We start from the raw sequence: 15,085 nt of genomic DNA, 5'->3' as shown, positions 1-15,085 counted from the left end.
GTTGCTGTCAACAAATAGACATATAGTATATAAAATTTAAAATCTGTTGGATAGTGATTCTACAGCTTTGATTTAATTTAGGAACGTTAAGAAATCTCTACTGGCTGGGCGCAGTGGCTCACGCTTGTAATCCCAGCACTTTGGGAGGCCGAGGCGGGCAGATCACGAGGTCAGGAGGTCGAGACCACGGTGAAACCCCGTCTCTACTAAAAATACAAAAAAAAATTAGCCGGGCGTGGTGGCGGGCGCCTGTAGTCCCAGCTACTCAGAGAGGCTGAGGCAGGAGAATGGCGCGAACCCGGGAGGCGGAGCTTGTAGTGAGCCGAGATTGCGCCACTGCACTCCAGCCTGGGCGACAGAGCGAGACTCCGTCTCAAAAAAAAAAAAAAAGAAAAGAAAAAAAGAAATCTCTGCTGGCTGCGGTGGCTCACGCCTGTAATTTCAGCACTTTGGGAGGCTGAGGCAGGCTGATCACCTGAGGTGGGGAGTTTAAGACCGACCTGACCAACATGGAGAAACCCTATCTCTACTAAAAGTACAAAATTAGCCGGGTGTGGTGGCATATGCCTATAATCCCAGCTACTCGGGAGGCTGAGGTGGGAGAATCGCTTGAACCCGGGAGGCAGGAGGTTGCGGTGAGCCGAGATTGCGCCATTGTACTCCAGCCTGGGCAACAAGAGCGAAACTCCATAAAAAAAAAAAAAAAAAAAAAAAAAAAATCTAACTCAGTTCTCAACCTTGCCTGCACACCTGGAGACTTTAAAAAATCTTGACACCCGGGGCGCACCTCAGATCATTTATTGTAGGAAGAAGGATAAAAGAAGGATAAGACTCCCAGGCTGTTGAAGGTTGATGATTACTACTGTAACTTCTAGTCTCTAATTTAGGGGTTTTCAAAGTATGGTGCCCTGACCAGCAGCATTAACATAATTTGGTAACCTGTTAGAAATACAAATTCTCTGGTCCCACCTCAGAAACTGAGAGAGTGGGGCCAGCAATCTAATTCAGCCCAGCCTTCATTTCTTCATCATGCATCAGTTGATCCTGATGCATACTGAAGTTTGAGAACCACTGCCCAAACTTAGTGGTTTTTAAGCCTAACTGCACGTTCAAGTCACCTGGGAACTTTAAAAACATAGTGAGACCCTGTCTCCGAAAAATAAAAATAAATTATTGCAGACATACAAATGCTGGACCCAACCTTTTGCAATTATTTAACATGATTCCCTTTATCTGGGATGGGGTCTGTGCATTGATATATTTTTCAAACTCCCTGGGTAATTCTATTATGCAATGAGATTTTTGAGAACATTGTATTAATAGAATGGATAGTTTAAAAGAGAGCAGGTGATAATCATTTTAAAAGAAAGTAAATGGATTTTGGCCAGAATGTTATGTGTGATATGGATGTGGATTGAGGAAGTAAGTCAATGATTAATTGAAATTGTAGTCATCGGTCTTTCACCTATTACAGAGCTGGACAAACAAGTATTTAAAAAGTAGCCGCATTTCCTTCTAGGAAAACTAGGTGCAGTCAAGGTTTGGAATTGCAACCTCATATAGAAAAAACATTAGGGATTGACAAAAATGAAATATGAGAATTAAACAGCACTCTGTAATAACATCTTTGTCAGGGATTTCGTGAATACCATGACAAGTAATCAAATGCACATGCTCTTTTTCCTTCTAGGCAAGCTTGGGCTTTAGTTGGTGTCATTGATGGTGGAAGCACTTCTTGCAATGAATCTGTGAGAAACTATGAAAATCATAGCAGTGGCGGGAAGGCTCTTGCCCAAAGAGAATTTTCTACCGTGGATGGCCAGAAGTTCTCTGTGACAGCTTATAGTGAATGGATCGAAGGTAGGCAAGTAGAGTTTATACTCTTGTTAGACACTGATAAGTATTATGACAGATTTTTTTTTTTCTAAGAATAGTATTATGTTAATGAGAGTCTGCCTGGTTAGATTTCTCGACTAGTTGAAGTTGAAACTTACAGTTTTCCTACTGTGCTTGATCTTTTAGAACAAAATCCAGTAATCTTTTAGAACAGGGGTCTCCAATCTTTTGGCTTCCCTAGACCAAATTGGAAGAAGAATTGTCTTGGGCCACGCATAAAATACAGTAACACTAATGATAGCTGATGGGCTAAAAAAAAAAAATCTGATAATGTTTTAAGAAAGTTTATGAATTTGTATTGGGCTGCATTCAAAGCCATCCTGGGCCACATGTGGCCCACGGGCTGTGAGTTGGACAAGCTTGTTTTAGAACAAAGCTGAATTGGGGGTGCTGAAACTAGAATAGACCATTCTCTAGTCTAGAGACAATCTTCTGGGCTTGGCGTGAAGAGATGATCTATTAGGGATGAGGAAGCTGGAATCAAGCCCCAGCTTTCTGCCTCCAAGATGACTGCTGTTTCTTTGCCTCTGCCAAAAAGCATAGGTGGTGGATAAGAAGCGTTTCTTAGCAGGAATTTTGTCCTGTAAGTGGAGTTTAGTAGTCCTGCCTCCAGTACCACTAAAAAAAAAAGTAGTCATCTTTTTTTTCCTTTCGTTTCTTTTCTTTTTTTTTTGAGACAGAGTCTCACTCTGTCAACCAGGCTGGAGTGCAGTGGCATGGTCTCGGCTCGCTGCAACCTCTGCCTCCCAGGTTCAAGCAATTCTCTGCCTCAGCCTCCCAAATAGCTGGTATTCTAGACAGGGGATAATTACTGACAGACCTCTAGTCAACGTTTCCTTTGTAGGAAATGTTATTTACATTTCCATATTAGTGATAACTACTCATTTCTGAAAGATGGTATGTTCTAGCTATCTATTGTAAGATATTGTTCATGTCTCATGTTCTCAGTGACTCTTTCTGGAAGAGGTGGAAAATTTTCTTCAGGAATCAGAGAATGAACTTTTTTTTATGTTTCCCATTCAGTAGTGCTAGTAGGAGATAATCTGAGACAGGATTTTCTTTTAAAGCCAAGAAAAAATGTGTTAATGACTAATACAAATCTTCCCCATCTAACCTTCTGGCTTTAAAAAAATTTAGCAGAAAGAAACAAATTCTAGTGATCTTGCAAATCAAAATTTATTTGTCTAGTAGTCATCTTTTTTTTTTTTTTGGAAACGGAGTCTCACTCTGTTGCCCAGGCTGGAGTGTAGTGGCCTGATCTCGGCTCACTGCAACCTCTGCCTCCCAGGTTCAAGCAAGTATCTGCCTCAGCCTCCCAAATAGCTGGTGTTACAGGTGCCCACCACCACGCCTGGCTAATTTTTGTATTTTTAGTAGAGATGGGGTTTCACCATCTTGGCTTGGCTGGTCTTGAACTCCTGACCTTGTGATCCACCCACCTCAGCCTCCCAAAGTACTGGGATTACAGGCATGAGCCACCACACCCAGTTAGTCATCTCTTTCTAAAGCATTACTGAATTTTTTTTTTTTTTTTTTGAGATGGAGTCTTGTTCTGTCACCCAGGCTGGAGTGCAGTGGTGTGATTTCCGCTCACTGCAGACTCTACCTCCTGGTTTCAAGCAATTCTCCTGCCTCAGGCTCCCAAGTAGCTGGGATTACAGGTGCGTGCCACCACGCCTGGCTAATTTTTTTGTATTTCTATTAGAAACAGAGTTTCACCATGTTGGCCAGGCTGGTCTCCAACTCCTGACCTCAAGCGATCCGTCGATCTCAGCCTCCCAAAGTGCTGGGATGACAGGCGTGGTTGCATTACTGAAATTTTATATGAAAAAAAGAATGTTTCTTAATTGCTCTTAGGGGAATTAATTTTGTTGGCAAAAATGTGAAATTTGGGGTAGGGGTTGTTTTTGCCTCCATGAGGTTTTCTTTATTTGTTCTTAACCTGCTTGTTTTGATTCTTGGAGAGTATAATATAGAGGCTTTGGAAGAAATTGGGCTCTGGAATTAGATTAGCTTTAAATTGGGGGCTCTACCATATTTAGCTGTTATTCAAACTCCCTGATCTTTGGTTTCTTCATCTCTAATAAATATAATAGCTCCTGTCTCTCACGGTGGTTTTGCATGTGGGATCTCAACAACTATTACCTATCATTATTGTTGTTAGAATTACTATTATTAATATTATTATTTGTATAAAATCTTATAGGCTTTAGTATCTGGATGCAAGACATATGTTCAGAAAACATTTTAGATTTGTTAGGTACTTTATTTCTGTGCTTTATAGAGATAGAAAAGCAGGGTAGATCAAGAGTACAAAAACAGAATCCAAGACTTGCCCAGGTTAAGCTTTATCTGGATAGTTGGCAGAGCCGGGTACGGTGACTCATGCTTATAATCTTAGAGCTTTGGGAGCTTGAAGTGGGAGGATCACTTAAAGTTAGGTCTGGGCAACATAGTGGGACCATGTCTATAATTTTTTTTTAAAGACTGTAAGAATATACATATTATTGGTTGTTCCTTGCTTGAATTTCCCCACTTTTGATTCTCCAAAGTGAACGTGTTCTTCTTTCACTCATATCATCATCCCTTAGAGTTAGCATATTTTTTTCTTTTCTTTTCTTTTTTCTTTTTTGAGACAGAGTCTCGCTCTGTCACCCAGACTGGGGTTCAAGCGATTCTCCTGCCTCAGCCTCCTGAGTAGCTGGAACTACAGGCACGTGCCACCACACCTGGCTAATTTTGTATTTTTAGTAGAGACGGGATTTCACCATGTTGGCCAGGCTGGTCTTGAACTCCTGACCTCAGGTGATCTGCCCACCTTGACCTCCCAAAGTGCTGGGATTACAGGCTTTTCTTTCTTTCTTTCTTCTTTCTTTCTTTCTTTCTTTCTTTCTTTTCTTTTCTTTTCTTTTCTTTCTTTCCTCTTTCTCTGTTTATCTCTTTCCTTCTTTCTCTCTTTAGAGATGAGATCTCAATTTGTTGGCTAATCTTGAATTCCTGGTCTCAAGAAATCCTCCTGCCTTGGCCTCCTAAAGTACCTTTATCATTTTTCCTTTTTTTTTTTTTTTTTTTCCTTTTTTTTTTTGAGAAAGGTCTTACTCTTGTCTCCCAGGCTGGAGTGCAGTAGTCCAATCACAACTCACTGCAGCCTTGACCTCCTGGGCTTAAGCAGTCTTCCCAGTATCTGGGAGTACAGGCATGCACCACCAAACCTGGCCAAGTTTTTTATTTTTTTGTAGAGATGAAGTCCCACTGTGTTGCCCAGGCTGGTCTCCTGGACTCAGTGATCCTCCCACCCTAGCCGCCTAAAGTGTTGGGATTGCAGGAATAAGCCACCACGCCCATCCTAGAGTCAGCATCTTAAAGTAGCCACAGGGTAGTATGCTGTTAATTAGAAAGACGACGTAGAAGTACAGATATTTATTGAACAGCTATCTTTTGAAATGTCATGTTTTCCTTCTCTGTCAATGTTATGAAGTAGTTCTCATCTATTTCATAGACATTTCCATTAAATCAGCTTTTGGTTTATGACAGATTATATTATGAATGTTAAAAAGCACAAAACATTTCTATACTGGATAGCATGTTAAAGAAGCCAAGTTATGAAGTTGAATCAGATTTTCAGTTCTTATCTGCTTAATTGGGAACTAACTTTGACTTTCAAAGAAGACATTAGGAAAGATCAGTAATTAGTAGTCATTAGATTACATAATTTACATCATCCCAGCAAAGGAGCTGAGTCGGACAGGGGCACCATCATGTGACCTCAGGTTACATTGCAGATCATACTGGTCATACTCATCCATTCAGTAGACATCCGTGGATACATACCACAAACAAGACAGAGTAGTGCATATGTAAATAATGTATCCTGCTACCTTCACTGATGCAGCTTCCAAGGAGGTGAGCAGTCCTCCCACTGGGAAGGTATGAACAATACCAGGCAGTATACTGAGAGAATACCAGAGAGAGAGAGGTTGCTTCCAACAAGGATGTTTGGGAAGTCTTTAAAGAATTGCCTGAACTTCATAAAAAGGACAGTATGTTGGTTGGTCAAGAAGAATGGAAGGACATTTTAGGGGAAGAATAAAGCATGAGCAAAGGCACAGAGATGAAGGGTTTTCTGAGACAGATTTTTATGTTACTTTTTTGAGAGAAGATCTTGCTTTGTTGCCTAGGATGGAGTGCAGTGGCACAGTCATGGCTCACTGCAGCCTCAAACTGCTGTGCTCAAGTGATCCTCCCACCTCAGACTCCCAAGTAGCTGGGACCACAAGCGTGTGCCACCATGCCCAGCTACTTCTAAAAATATTTTGTAGAGATGTGGCCTCGCTCTGTTGCTCAAGCTAGTCTTGAACTCCTGGGCTCCAGTGATCCACTGGCATCGGCCTCTCAAATTGTTGAGATTATAGGCGTGAGCCACTGTGCCCAGCCACAAATTGTTATTTTATGTATTTACTTATTTTTGAGACAGGGTCTTGCTGTGTCTCATAGGCTAGAATGTGGTGGCCCGATCATAGCTCACCACAGCCTTAACCTTCCTGGCTCAAGCAGTCCTCCCACCTCAGCTGCCCAAGGAGCTGGGGATATAGGCACACACCACCATGCCTGGCCAATGTTTTTTGTAGGGACAGGGGTCTCACTATGTTGCCCAGGCTGGTCTTGAACTGCTGAGCTCAAGTGATCCTCCTGCCTTGGCCTCCTGAAGTGCTGGGATTACAGGTGTGAACCACCACGCCTGACCCACAAATTCTTATTCATCATTTAAAAATCAGGAAACAACAGGTGCTGGAGAGGATGTGGAGAAATAGGAACACTTTTACACTGTTGGTGGGACTGTAAACTAGTTCAACCATTGTGGAAGTCAGTGTGGCGATTCCTCAGGGATCTCGAACTAGAAATACCATTTGACCCAGCCATCCCATTACTGGGTATATACCCAAAGGAGTATAAATCATGCTGCTATAAAGACACATGCACACGTATGTTTATTGCGGCACTATTCACAATAGCAAAGAGTTGGAACCAACCCAAATGTCCAACAACGATAGACTGGATTAAGAAAATGTGGCACATATACACCATGGAATACTATGCAGCCATAAAAAATGATGAGTTCGTGTCCTTTGTAGGGACATGGATGAAACTGGAAAACATCATTCTCAGTAAACTATCGCAAGGACAAAAAACCAAACACTGCATGTTCTCACTCATAGGTGGGAATTGAACAATGAGAACTCATGGACACAGGAAGGGGAACATCACACTCCGGGGACTGTTGTGGGGTTGGGGGAGGGGGGAGGGACAGCATTAGGAGATACATCTAATGCTAAATGACGAGTTAATGGGTGCAGGAAATCAACATGGCACATGGATACATATGTAACAAACCTGCACATTGTGCACATGTACCCTAAAACCCTGAAGTATAATAAAAAAAAAAAAAAAGAAAAAACCAAAAAAAAAAAAAAAAATTAAGATTGTTAGTGTGCTAATGTCCTATCCATTTTTCTGTGCTTGGATCAACTTGAAGCACTGGGTATTTATTACAGACCTATCCTCTGCTTGACAACTTCTGCTGGAATATATGTACTTGTCACATATTAGAATTGTTTGGGGTCAGTATAACAGTTGTTGCACTGAGTTGAATATAGCAAGAGATTTGGGGATCTAGAGCCTTCTTCAAAATTATAAAATAATAGTTTACTAAGGTGACATCTTATGTTCCTTCATGGCTAGAGATACGTGGGGCTTTCTCCCCTTGAGGGCAGGGATCGCTCTGTTTTCATATTTTTATTATTTATATCTGTAGAGTGACTAATACATGGTAGCATGCATAAAAATTTGCTGAATCGTGGTTAACTTTTTATTTGTGAATCAGTGTGAGGGTTGATTTTAGAGAGAAAAAAGTATTGTTAATGTATCTCTTTCTTTTTCTTTTCTTTTTTTTTTTTGGTTTAGGCGTTTCTCTTTCAGGTTTCCGGGTAGAGGTTGTAGACGGAGTGAAGCTAAATTTGCTAGATGATGTTAGTAGTTGGAAACCTGGAGACCAGATTGTGGTCGCAAGCACAGACTATTCGATGTACCAAGCAGAGGAGTTCACTCTTCTTCCCTGTTCTGAATGCAGCCATTTTCAGGTCAAAGTCAAAGGTATTAAACTGCTTAGAGTACTTCTTGGGAAACACACTATTTTCTTGGGATTTGATTCCTGGAATCCTTTTTCCTCTCAATCACTACCTTCACCACCACCACCACCATCACCATCATCAGTATTGAAAGTCGTAGCTGGAGTGCATCAAACACTAGATTCCAGGGAATGTTAGATAAAAATAGCTATTGAGCAATATTCTTGCTGCTAATGATACATATTGCTTTAGTTCCTTTGTATAAAAAAAAAGAGATCTCAACTAGAGGAATTGATTTTCCAAGGTCTTTTCCATTATTTTAAGTTCTGGGGTACATGTGCAGGATGTGTAGGTTCATTCATAGGTAAACGTGTGCCATGGTGGTTTGCTGCACCTACCAACCCTTCACCTAAGTATTAAGCCCAGCATGCATTAGCTATTTTTCCTGATGCTCTCCCTCCCCCTGCCTCCCCTCCATTTTCTTTTGTATTAATTTTCTATTATCAGATAATAGTAAACCCAATGATGAATGAGATCCATTTATTAATAGAAGTATTTCTTAATTAAAAGAAATCCTATGGTTTTCGAGTGCCTATTTGATTAGCATAAAAAAAGATCTCACTAATATTTAAAATGGAATCAAATAGGTATTTTCATAAGACTACATTTCCTGGCTAGGAGCGGTGGCTCCCACCTATAATCCCAGCACTTTGGGAGGCTGAGGCAAGTGGATCACTTGTGGTTAGGCGTTTGAGACCAGCCTGGCCAATATGGTGAAACCCCATCCCTACTAAAAATACAAAAAACATTAGCTGGGCATGGTGGCACAAGGCTTGTAATCCCAGCTGCTAGGGAGGCTGAGGCAGGAGAATCACTTGAACCCAGGAGGCGAAGGTCGCAGTGAGCTGAGATCATGTCACTGCACTGCAGCCTGGGAGACAGAGCGAGACTGCGTCTCAAAAAAAAAAAAAAAGACTACACAAAGAAATTCTTACTGTAAGTTGCATATTGAAAGAATGCCTGACACTTACCGGGCACTCATCTTGAGCCTGGTACTAGGCATAGCCCCTTTGTACATTGCTTCATTTATGGGATTCATTGTGCATTTCACTCATTCTATTGCTTTTCTTTTGAACTCAAGATTATACATTTATGGTATAAAACAAAAGAGTTTACAGTAACAAGTAAGTGCTTCTTTAGTTTTTCACTAATTTAGAGTAATAGGTAGAGCTTCAACATTTAAGGAAAAATTTTCTGCTTTGGAAAAAAATAGTGATTGGCTCACTTGGCCTTTTTTCCCTGTGCTTCATTCAACATTGTACTTTTCCTTCTTGATAATACAGGGCATAAACAAAACAAGAACACTGCCACCAACAAAAAACCCCCACAACTATGATACCATCTGGCATTAATTTTTTTGGAAATTCCAATTCTTGTTAACACGTCTGCATGATGAGTCTTCATGAACTGTCCTCCCATGATTGATGTGTATTTTTCCTTTCTGAGTTTATATAATAAGCTCATCAGTGAAAAGCTCATTATTAAAGTGCTTCTACACTTCCAGTAAATGTGGGAATTTAAAAGAATGCATAATAACATAAAATAAGAAGAAATGAGAAAGAAAAGATGGTAATTTATCTATTGTTAATGTCCAGTTGCAGATTACTTTAGCTTTCAGGTAAAAGCGTAAACAATTTGACACCCTGATATTAATATCTACACACCATTTGTTTTATGGACTCACCATGCATTTGGTTCTTCATATGCCCTAAGGGAGGAGACCAAGAGCTTATGGACAGAAACTGGGATGGATCATTAGATTCCAGATTATTAGTGCTGTTGAAGGGAGGATCGAGCTGCTTCAGGAAGGAACAAGCTTTCTGTCAGTGTGTGGGTTTGAGAATTGGCAGAACAGTTAGTAGTGAGGGTTCAGGCAGTGGGTGGGGGCTGGACTAGATAATCTTTAAATTCCCTGTGTTGGGAGGCTGAGGCAGGAGAATGGCATGAACCCGGGAGGCAGAGCTTGCAGTGAGCCAAGATCATGCCACTGCACTCCAGCCTGGGGGACAGAGTGAGACTCTGTCTCACAAAAAAAAAAACAAAACAAAAAACAAACAAACAAAATCCCTGTGTCCTGGGATTCTGACTCTGAGGTGTCAGAGAATGGGAGCAGATGATAAGTTGTCAGGATCATCTTGGGGTTATGGAATGAAGAGAATGTCTTTTTGAAGTGAGTTTCTGTTTTCTTTGTTCTAATATTCTTTTTTTCCTTGGTCATATCAACCAGAAACCCCTCAGTTCCTGCACATGGGTGAGATCATAGACGGTGTAGACATGAGAGCTGAGGTTGGAATTCTTACCCGGAATATTGTGATCCAAGGAGAAGTGGAGGACTCGTGCTACGCAGAAAATCAGTGCCAATTTTTTGATTATGATACCTTTGGGGGGCACGTTATGGTAGGCAAAAGGATTTGACTATTTCTTTGAAATCCTGGTTGCTAAATATGTGTTTGAAGAAACTGTCAAGTTTTGGAACGAGATATAAATGGATATTAAAAGCAAATCATGTTTTGTTTCTCAAATTACAATGAGGAGGTTTTAGATGTTTAAAATAGAAAGTTATGACTTCAGTTAGTTGACCTGGACCTCTAGTTAAACCATTTAAGAATTGTTCCATGAAAAGTCAAATCAATATATTGGGAAGAACCAATTACAGAGACAAAACAAACAAACAAACAAAAAAAAAACCCGAAGGCTCTTGGTTGGTATCCATGCATGTGATTTCTGAAAGAATCAATTAGTTTTTTGAAAAGCATAATATTACCAAAGAGTTAGCAATACTAGCAAGCACATGCAAAATATGTTTCTATAAAAATATTTTTTGTATGCAAATTTTTGTTCTGGAAAAATTTTGAGCACTTACTATATGCTAGGCAGTATTCTATTAATATATACTAATTTGTTGGACTGCTGGGCTGCATTTTGGCTATATGTGTTTTTAAATCACTTTTTGTGCATTGAGTAGGCTGTGGTTGTAAGTAGCATTTCTGTTACAAGGATTTTTTTTTTTTTTTTTTTTTTTGAGATACAGTCTCATTCTGTCACCCAGGATGGAGTGCAGTGGCATGATCACAACTGACTGTGGCCTCAATATCCTGGGATCAAGTGATCCTCTCACCTCAGCCCTGCCAAATAGCTGGGACTACAGGTGTACACCACTGCGCCTGGCTAATTTTTGTATTTTTTTTTTTTTTTTTTTTGAGACAAAGTTTTGCCATGTTGCCCAGGCTGGTATTGAACTCCTGCGCTCAAGCAATTTCCCTACCTTGGCCTCCCAAAGTGCTAGGTGTGAGCCACTGTACCCCGCCTGTTACAAGGATTTCTGAAATGTTGATCAGTACTATTCCCTTGTTTTTAGTAATATGATTGAAAATCTAGGGTTTAAAAATATTGAGAGTGCTCAAACTTTGGATCACAGAAGAACTTTTAAAAATAACTTAAGCCAACAATATTATGTGCTAACTAAAACACTGGGGAGGATCTAGAAATAAATAACTATTTATCAGACTCTGATGGAGGTTATAGAAGTGAAAGAACAAGACGAGACTGGGAATGACCAAAATATTTGAACAAGTCAAAACACTTACGTAGAGATCATTATCGCAGCTTTCCTGATTACATTTGCCTTTATTCCTAATTGGAGGCCATTTTTGTGGCTCTTTAAAGCATTTGCTTTTGTAAAGAAGCATTTGCTAAATTATTAACTGGCAATCTGGGAAAACAGGATGCAAAAGAAAATCGAATGTTTTAATAAGTATTCTCCTTTGGATGTTTTCTACTAAAACAATATTTTTTGTTACTTCCCTATTCTGAAAAGTATGAGTTTGATTTTAGTACCTTGACTTACAGATAATGAAAAATTTTACTTCAGTCCATCTTTCTTATGTGGAATTGAAACACATGGGTCAGCAGCAGATGGGGCGATATCCTGTTCATTTTCACCTGTGTGGAGACGTGGATTATAAAGGAGGTTACAGACACGCAACATTTGTGGACGGCCTGTCTATTCATCACAGCTTCTCAAGGTGCATCACTGTGCATGGGACAAATGGCTTGCTAGTAAGTAGCCTCACATTAGGTCAACCCATATTATTGAAATAGCTAACTCTCTTTAATTCTCATGTCTTCTCAATTTTATATAAGTAAACTGTTTAGCCATATGCCTTGCTCTGTCCTGCCTTTTTTGAGCATTCCAAGATTTTTCTGTCTGAAGGAAGCCTACCTTTCCAACCACCCAGAGTATCCTTTTTAAAATTTAATTCAATTTTATATTTTGTATTTTATTTTTATTTATTTATTTACAATTTATTTTTATTTTTTTTCCCCTGTGGGACCCAAGCAGATTATCTCCTTCAGAGATAAATTAAGCCTGACATTTTACTTTGCCCATTCTGCTAAGGTTCAAACCTGTTTTTCCATTTGTACTGAACATGCTACACTGAATAGCGCTTGTCACTTAAATCACAATCAGTCTTGTTACCAGTGACATTAATATACTTCTATTTCTGCAGATAAAAGACACCATTGGATTTGACACACTAGGCCATTGTTTCTTTTTGGAAGATGGTATTGAACAGAGGAATACTTTGTTCCACAATCTGGGGCTCCTCACCAAGCCGGGCACTCTCCTGCCCACTGATAGGAACAACTCCATGTGCACCACCATGCGAGATAAAGTGTTTGGAAATTACATTCCTGTGCCTGCCACTGACTGTATGTGAGTAATTGGCAGAGAGAAAAACCCATGCGTCAAGGCCTTTGACTTTTGGGGAAGAGGTTTTGGGGGAAGTTTTTAGTGGGCAGGAGTTTTTATGAAGAATGTTTAAATCACCTTGAAAAATGCCTTGCAGGGCTGTTTCGACTTTCTGGATTGCTCATCCCAACAATAATCTGATTAATAATGCAGCTGCAGGCTCACAGGTAAATAATGTTAAAGTGACCTCAGATGTTTTAATGTTTTTCTTGTTTATAAATAGTCTGGTTTATTTCGATTTAATGTCATGTGTGCCAGTGTAACCCAAGCATGACATTGTTTTCTGGTACTACTTGTTTAGCTGAGAGCAGAATATGGTACAGATGATTATTCTATTTCTCCTAAATTCTTTGTGCCCATTAGTATCTTTTTTGTAATCTTTTTTTTTTTTTTTGAGACAGAGTCTCGGTCTGTTGCCCAGGCTGGAGTGCAGTGGCGTGATCTCGGCTCACTGCAAGCTCCGCTTCCCGGGGTCACTCCATTCTCCTGCCTCAGCCTCCTGAGTAGCTGGGACCACAGGCGCCTGCTACCATGCCCGGCTAATTTTCTGTATTTATAGTAGAGTTGGGGTTTCACCTTGTTAGGATGGTCTCAATCTCCTGACCTTGTGATCTGCCCACCTTGGCCTCCCAAAGTGCTGGGATTACAGGCATGAGCCACCGTGCCCAGCCTGTGCCCATTAGTATCTATGAGTTTAATAAGAGAGATGCCAAAGGGAGAAAAGAAGTGGGCTAATCACTAGGGTTATGTTATTTCCAGAGTGTATTTTTGGTATATTAGGTACAACCTTTCTGGCTTCTCATATTTAAGTCATACGTGGCCAAGTAACTGATAATTTCAATTTCAGGGTGTTGATAAAAATAGGCTTAGGTCAGGCACAGTGGCTCACGCCTGTAATCCCAGCACTTTGGGAAGCCGAGGCAGTTGGATCACTTGAGCTCAGGAGTTCGAGACCAGCCTGGGCAACATGGCGAAACCCAATCTTCACCTCCCCGTTCATCCCCCCACAAAAAAGCCAGGCCTACTGGGGCGTTCCTATTGTCCCAGCAACTTGGGAGGCTGGGGTGGGAGGATACTTGAGCCCAGGAGGTGGAGGCTGCTGTGAGCCAAGATTGCGCCACTGTACTCCAGCCCGGGTAACAGAGTGAGACCCCATGTCAGTAAAAACACACACACACAAAAACAAAAAAACCCCACAAAAAAGCCTTAGCTTTTCTTTATGAGAATGGATTATTTTGGAGAGTACCATGACAGTTGTCACTCTGGTCAGGGGGCACACCCTTTTGTTGAATGTAAGGCTTTATATACACGTGGGAATTTCATTTCCTTGGGAAAGCAGCAAAACTCATTATGATGAATTAAGACACACATGAGAATAATTTTTAAGAGACTAAATGATATTTTTGGGGAGTAGAAATGTCCCCTGGATAAGTTTGGAGAAATTTGTATTTATTATTGAGAGTTTTAGTGTTATTAAAACTGCTAATTTAAAACCTAAATGAATCTTTTTTTTTTCTCCCTGAGACAGGGTCTTGCTCTGTCACCCAGGTTGAAGTGTAGTGGTGTGACCTTGGCTTACTGCACCCTCTGCCTCCTGGGCTCAAGCCATCTTCCCACCTCAGCCTTCTGAGTAGCTGATACTACAGGCACATGCCATCACACCTGCTGATTTTATATATATATATAAAGATATATGTGTGTATATATATATAAAGATATATATGTATATATATAAAGATATATATGTATATATATAAAGATATATATGTGTATATATATATAAAGATATATATGTGTATATATATATATATCTAGAGAGAGAGAGAGAGAGAAAAGGTTTTGCTCTATTGCCTAGACAGGTCTCGAACTTCGGGGCTCAAGCTATCCACTTGCCTTAGCCTCCCAAAGTTTTAGGGTTACAGTCATGAGCCACCATACTCAGGCTAAATGAATCTTTTTTTTTTTTTTTTTGAGACGAAGTCTCACTCTGTCCCCCAGGCTGGAGTGCAGTGGCACAGTGTTGGCTCACTGCAACCTCCGCCTCCTGTGTTCAAGCGATTCTCCTGCCTCAGCCTCCCGAGTAGCTGGGATTACAGGCGCCTGCCACCACGCCTGGCTAATTTTTGTATTTTTAGTAGAGATGGGGTTTCACCATATTGGCCAGGCTGGTCTCGAACTCCTGACCTCAGGTGATCTGCCCGCCTTGGCCTCCCAAAGTGCTGTGATTATAGGCGTGAGCCACCGCACCCAG

General features: G+C 40.6%; 1 protein-coding gene across 1 annotated transcript in view; it reads left to right on the top strand.

Annotated features, from left to right (window-relative positions):
• CEMIP2 (cell migration inducing hyaluronidase 2) overlaps positions 1-15,085 on the top strand; it is an 85,870-nt gene that overhangs the window by 27,890 nt on the left and 42,895 nt on the right. Inside the window, exons 5-10 of the mRNA XM_032164285.2 lie at positions 1,691-1,860; positions 7,858-8,046; positions 10,309-10,478; positions 11,931-12,140; positions 12,593-12,798; positions 12,932-13,001. Coding sequence (XP_032020176.1) covers positions 1,691-1,860; positions 7,858-8,046; positions 10,309-10,478; positions 11,931-12,140; positions 12,593-12,798; positions 12,932-13,001 — 1,015 coding nt within the window. The remainder of the gene's footprint in view (positions 1-1,690; positions 1,861-7,857; positions 8,047-10,308; positions 10,479-11,930; positions 12,141-12,592; positions 12,799-12,931; positions 13,002-15,085) is intronic.

Source organism: Hylobates moloch, unplaced genomic scaffold (assembly GCF_009828535.3).
Source record: "Hylobates moloch isolate HMO894 unplaced genomic scaffold, HMol_V3 SCAFFOLD_10, whole genome shotgun sequence".
Classification (NCBI taxonomy): domain Eukaryota; kingdom Metazoa; phylum Chordata; class Mammalia; order Primates; family Hylobatidae; genus Hylobates; species Hylobates moloch.
Note: the sequence above shows the minus strand (reverse complement) of the source record. Positions and strands in the feature narration are given on the sequence as shown.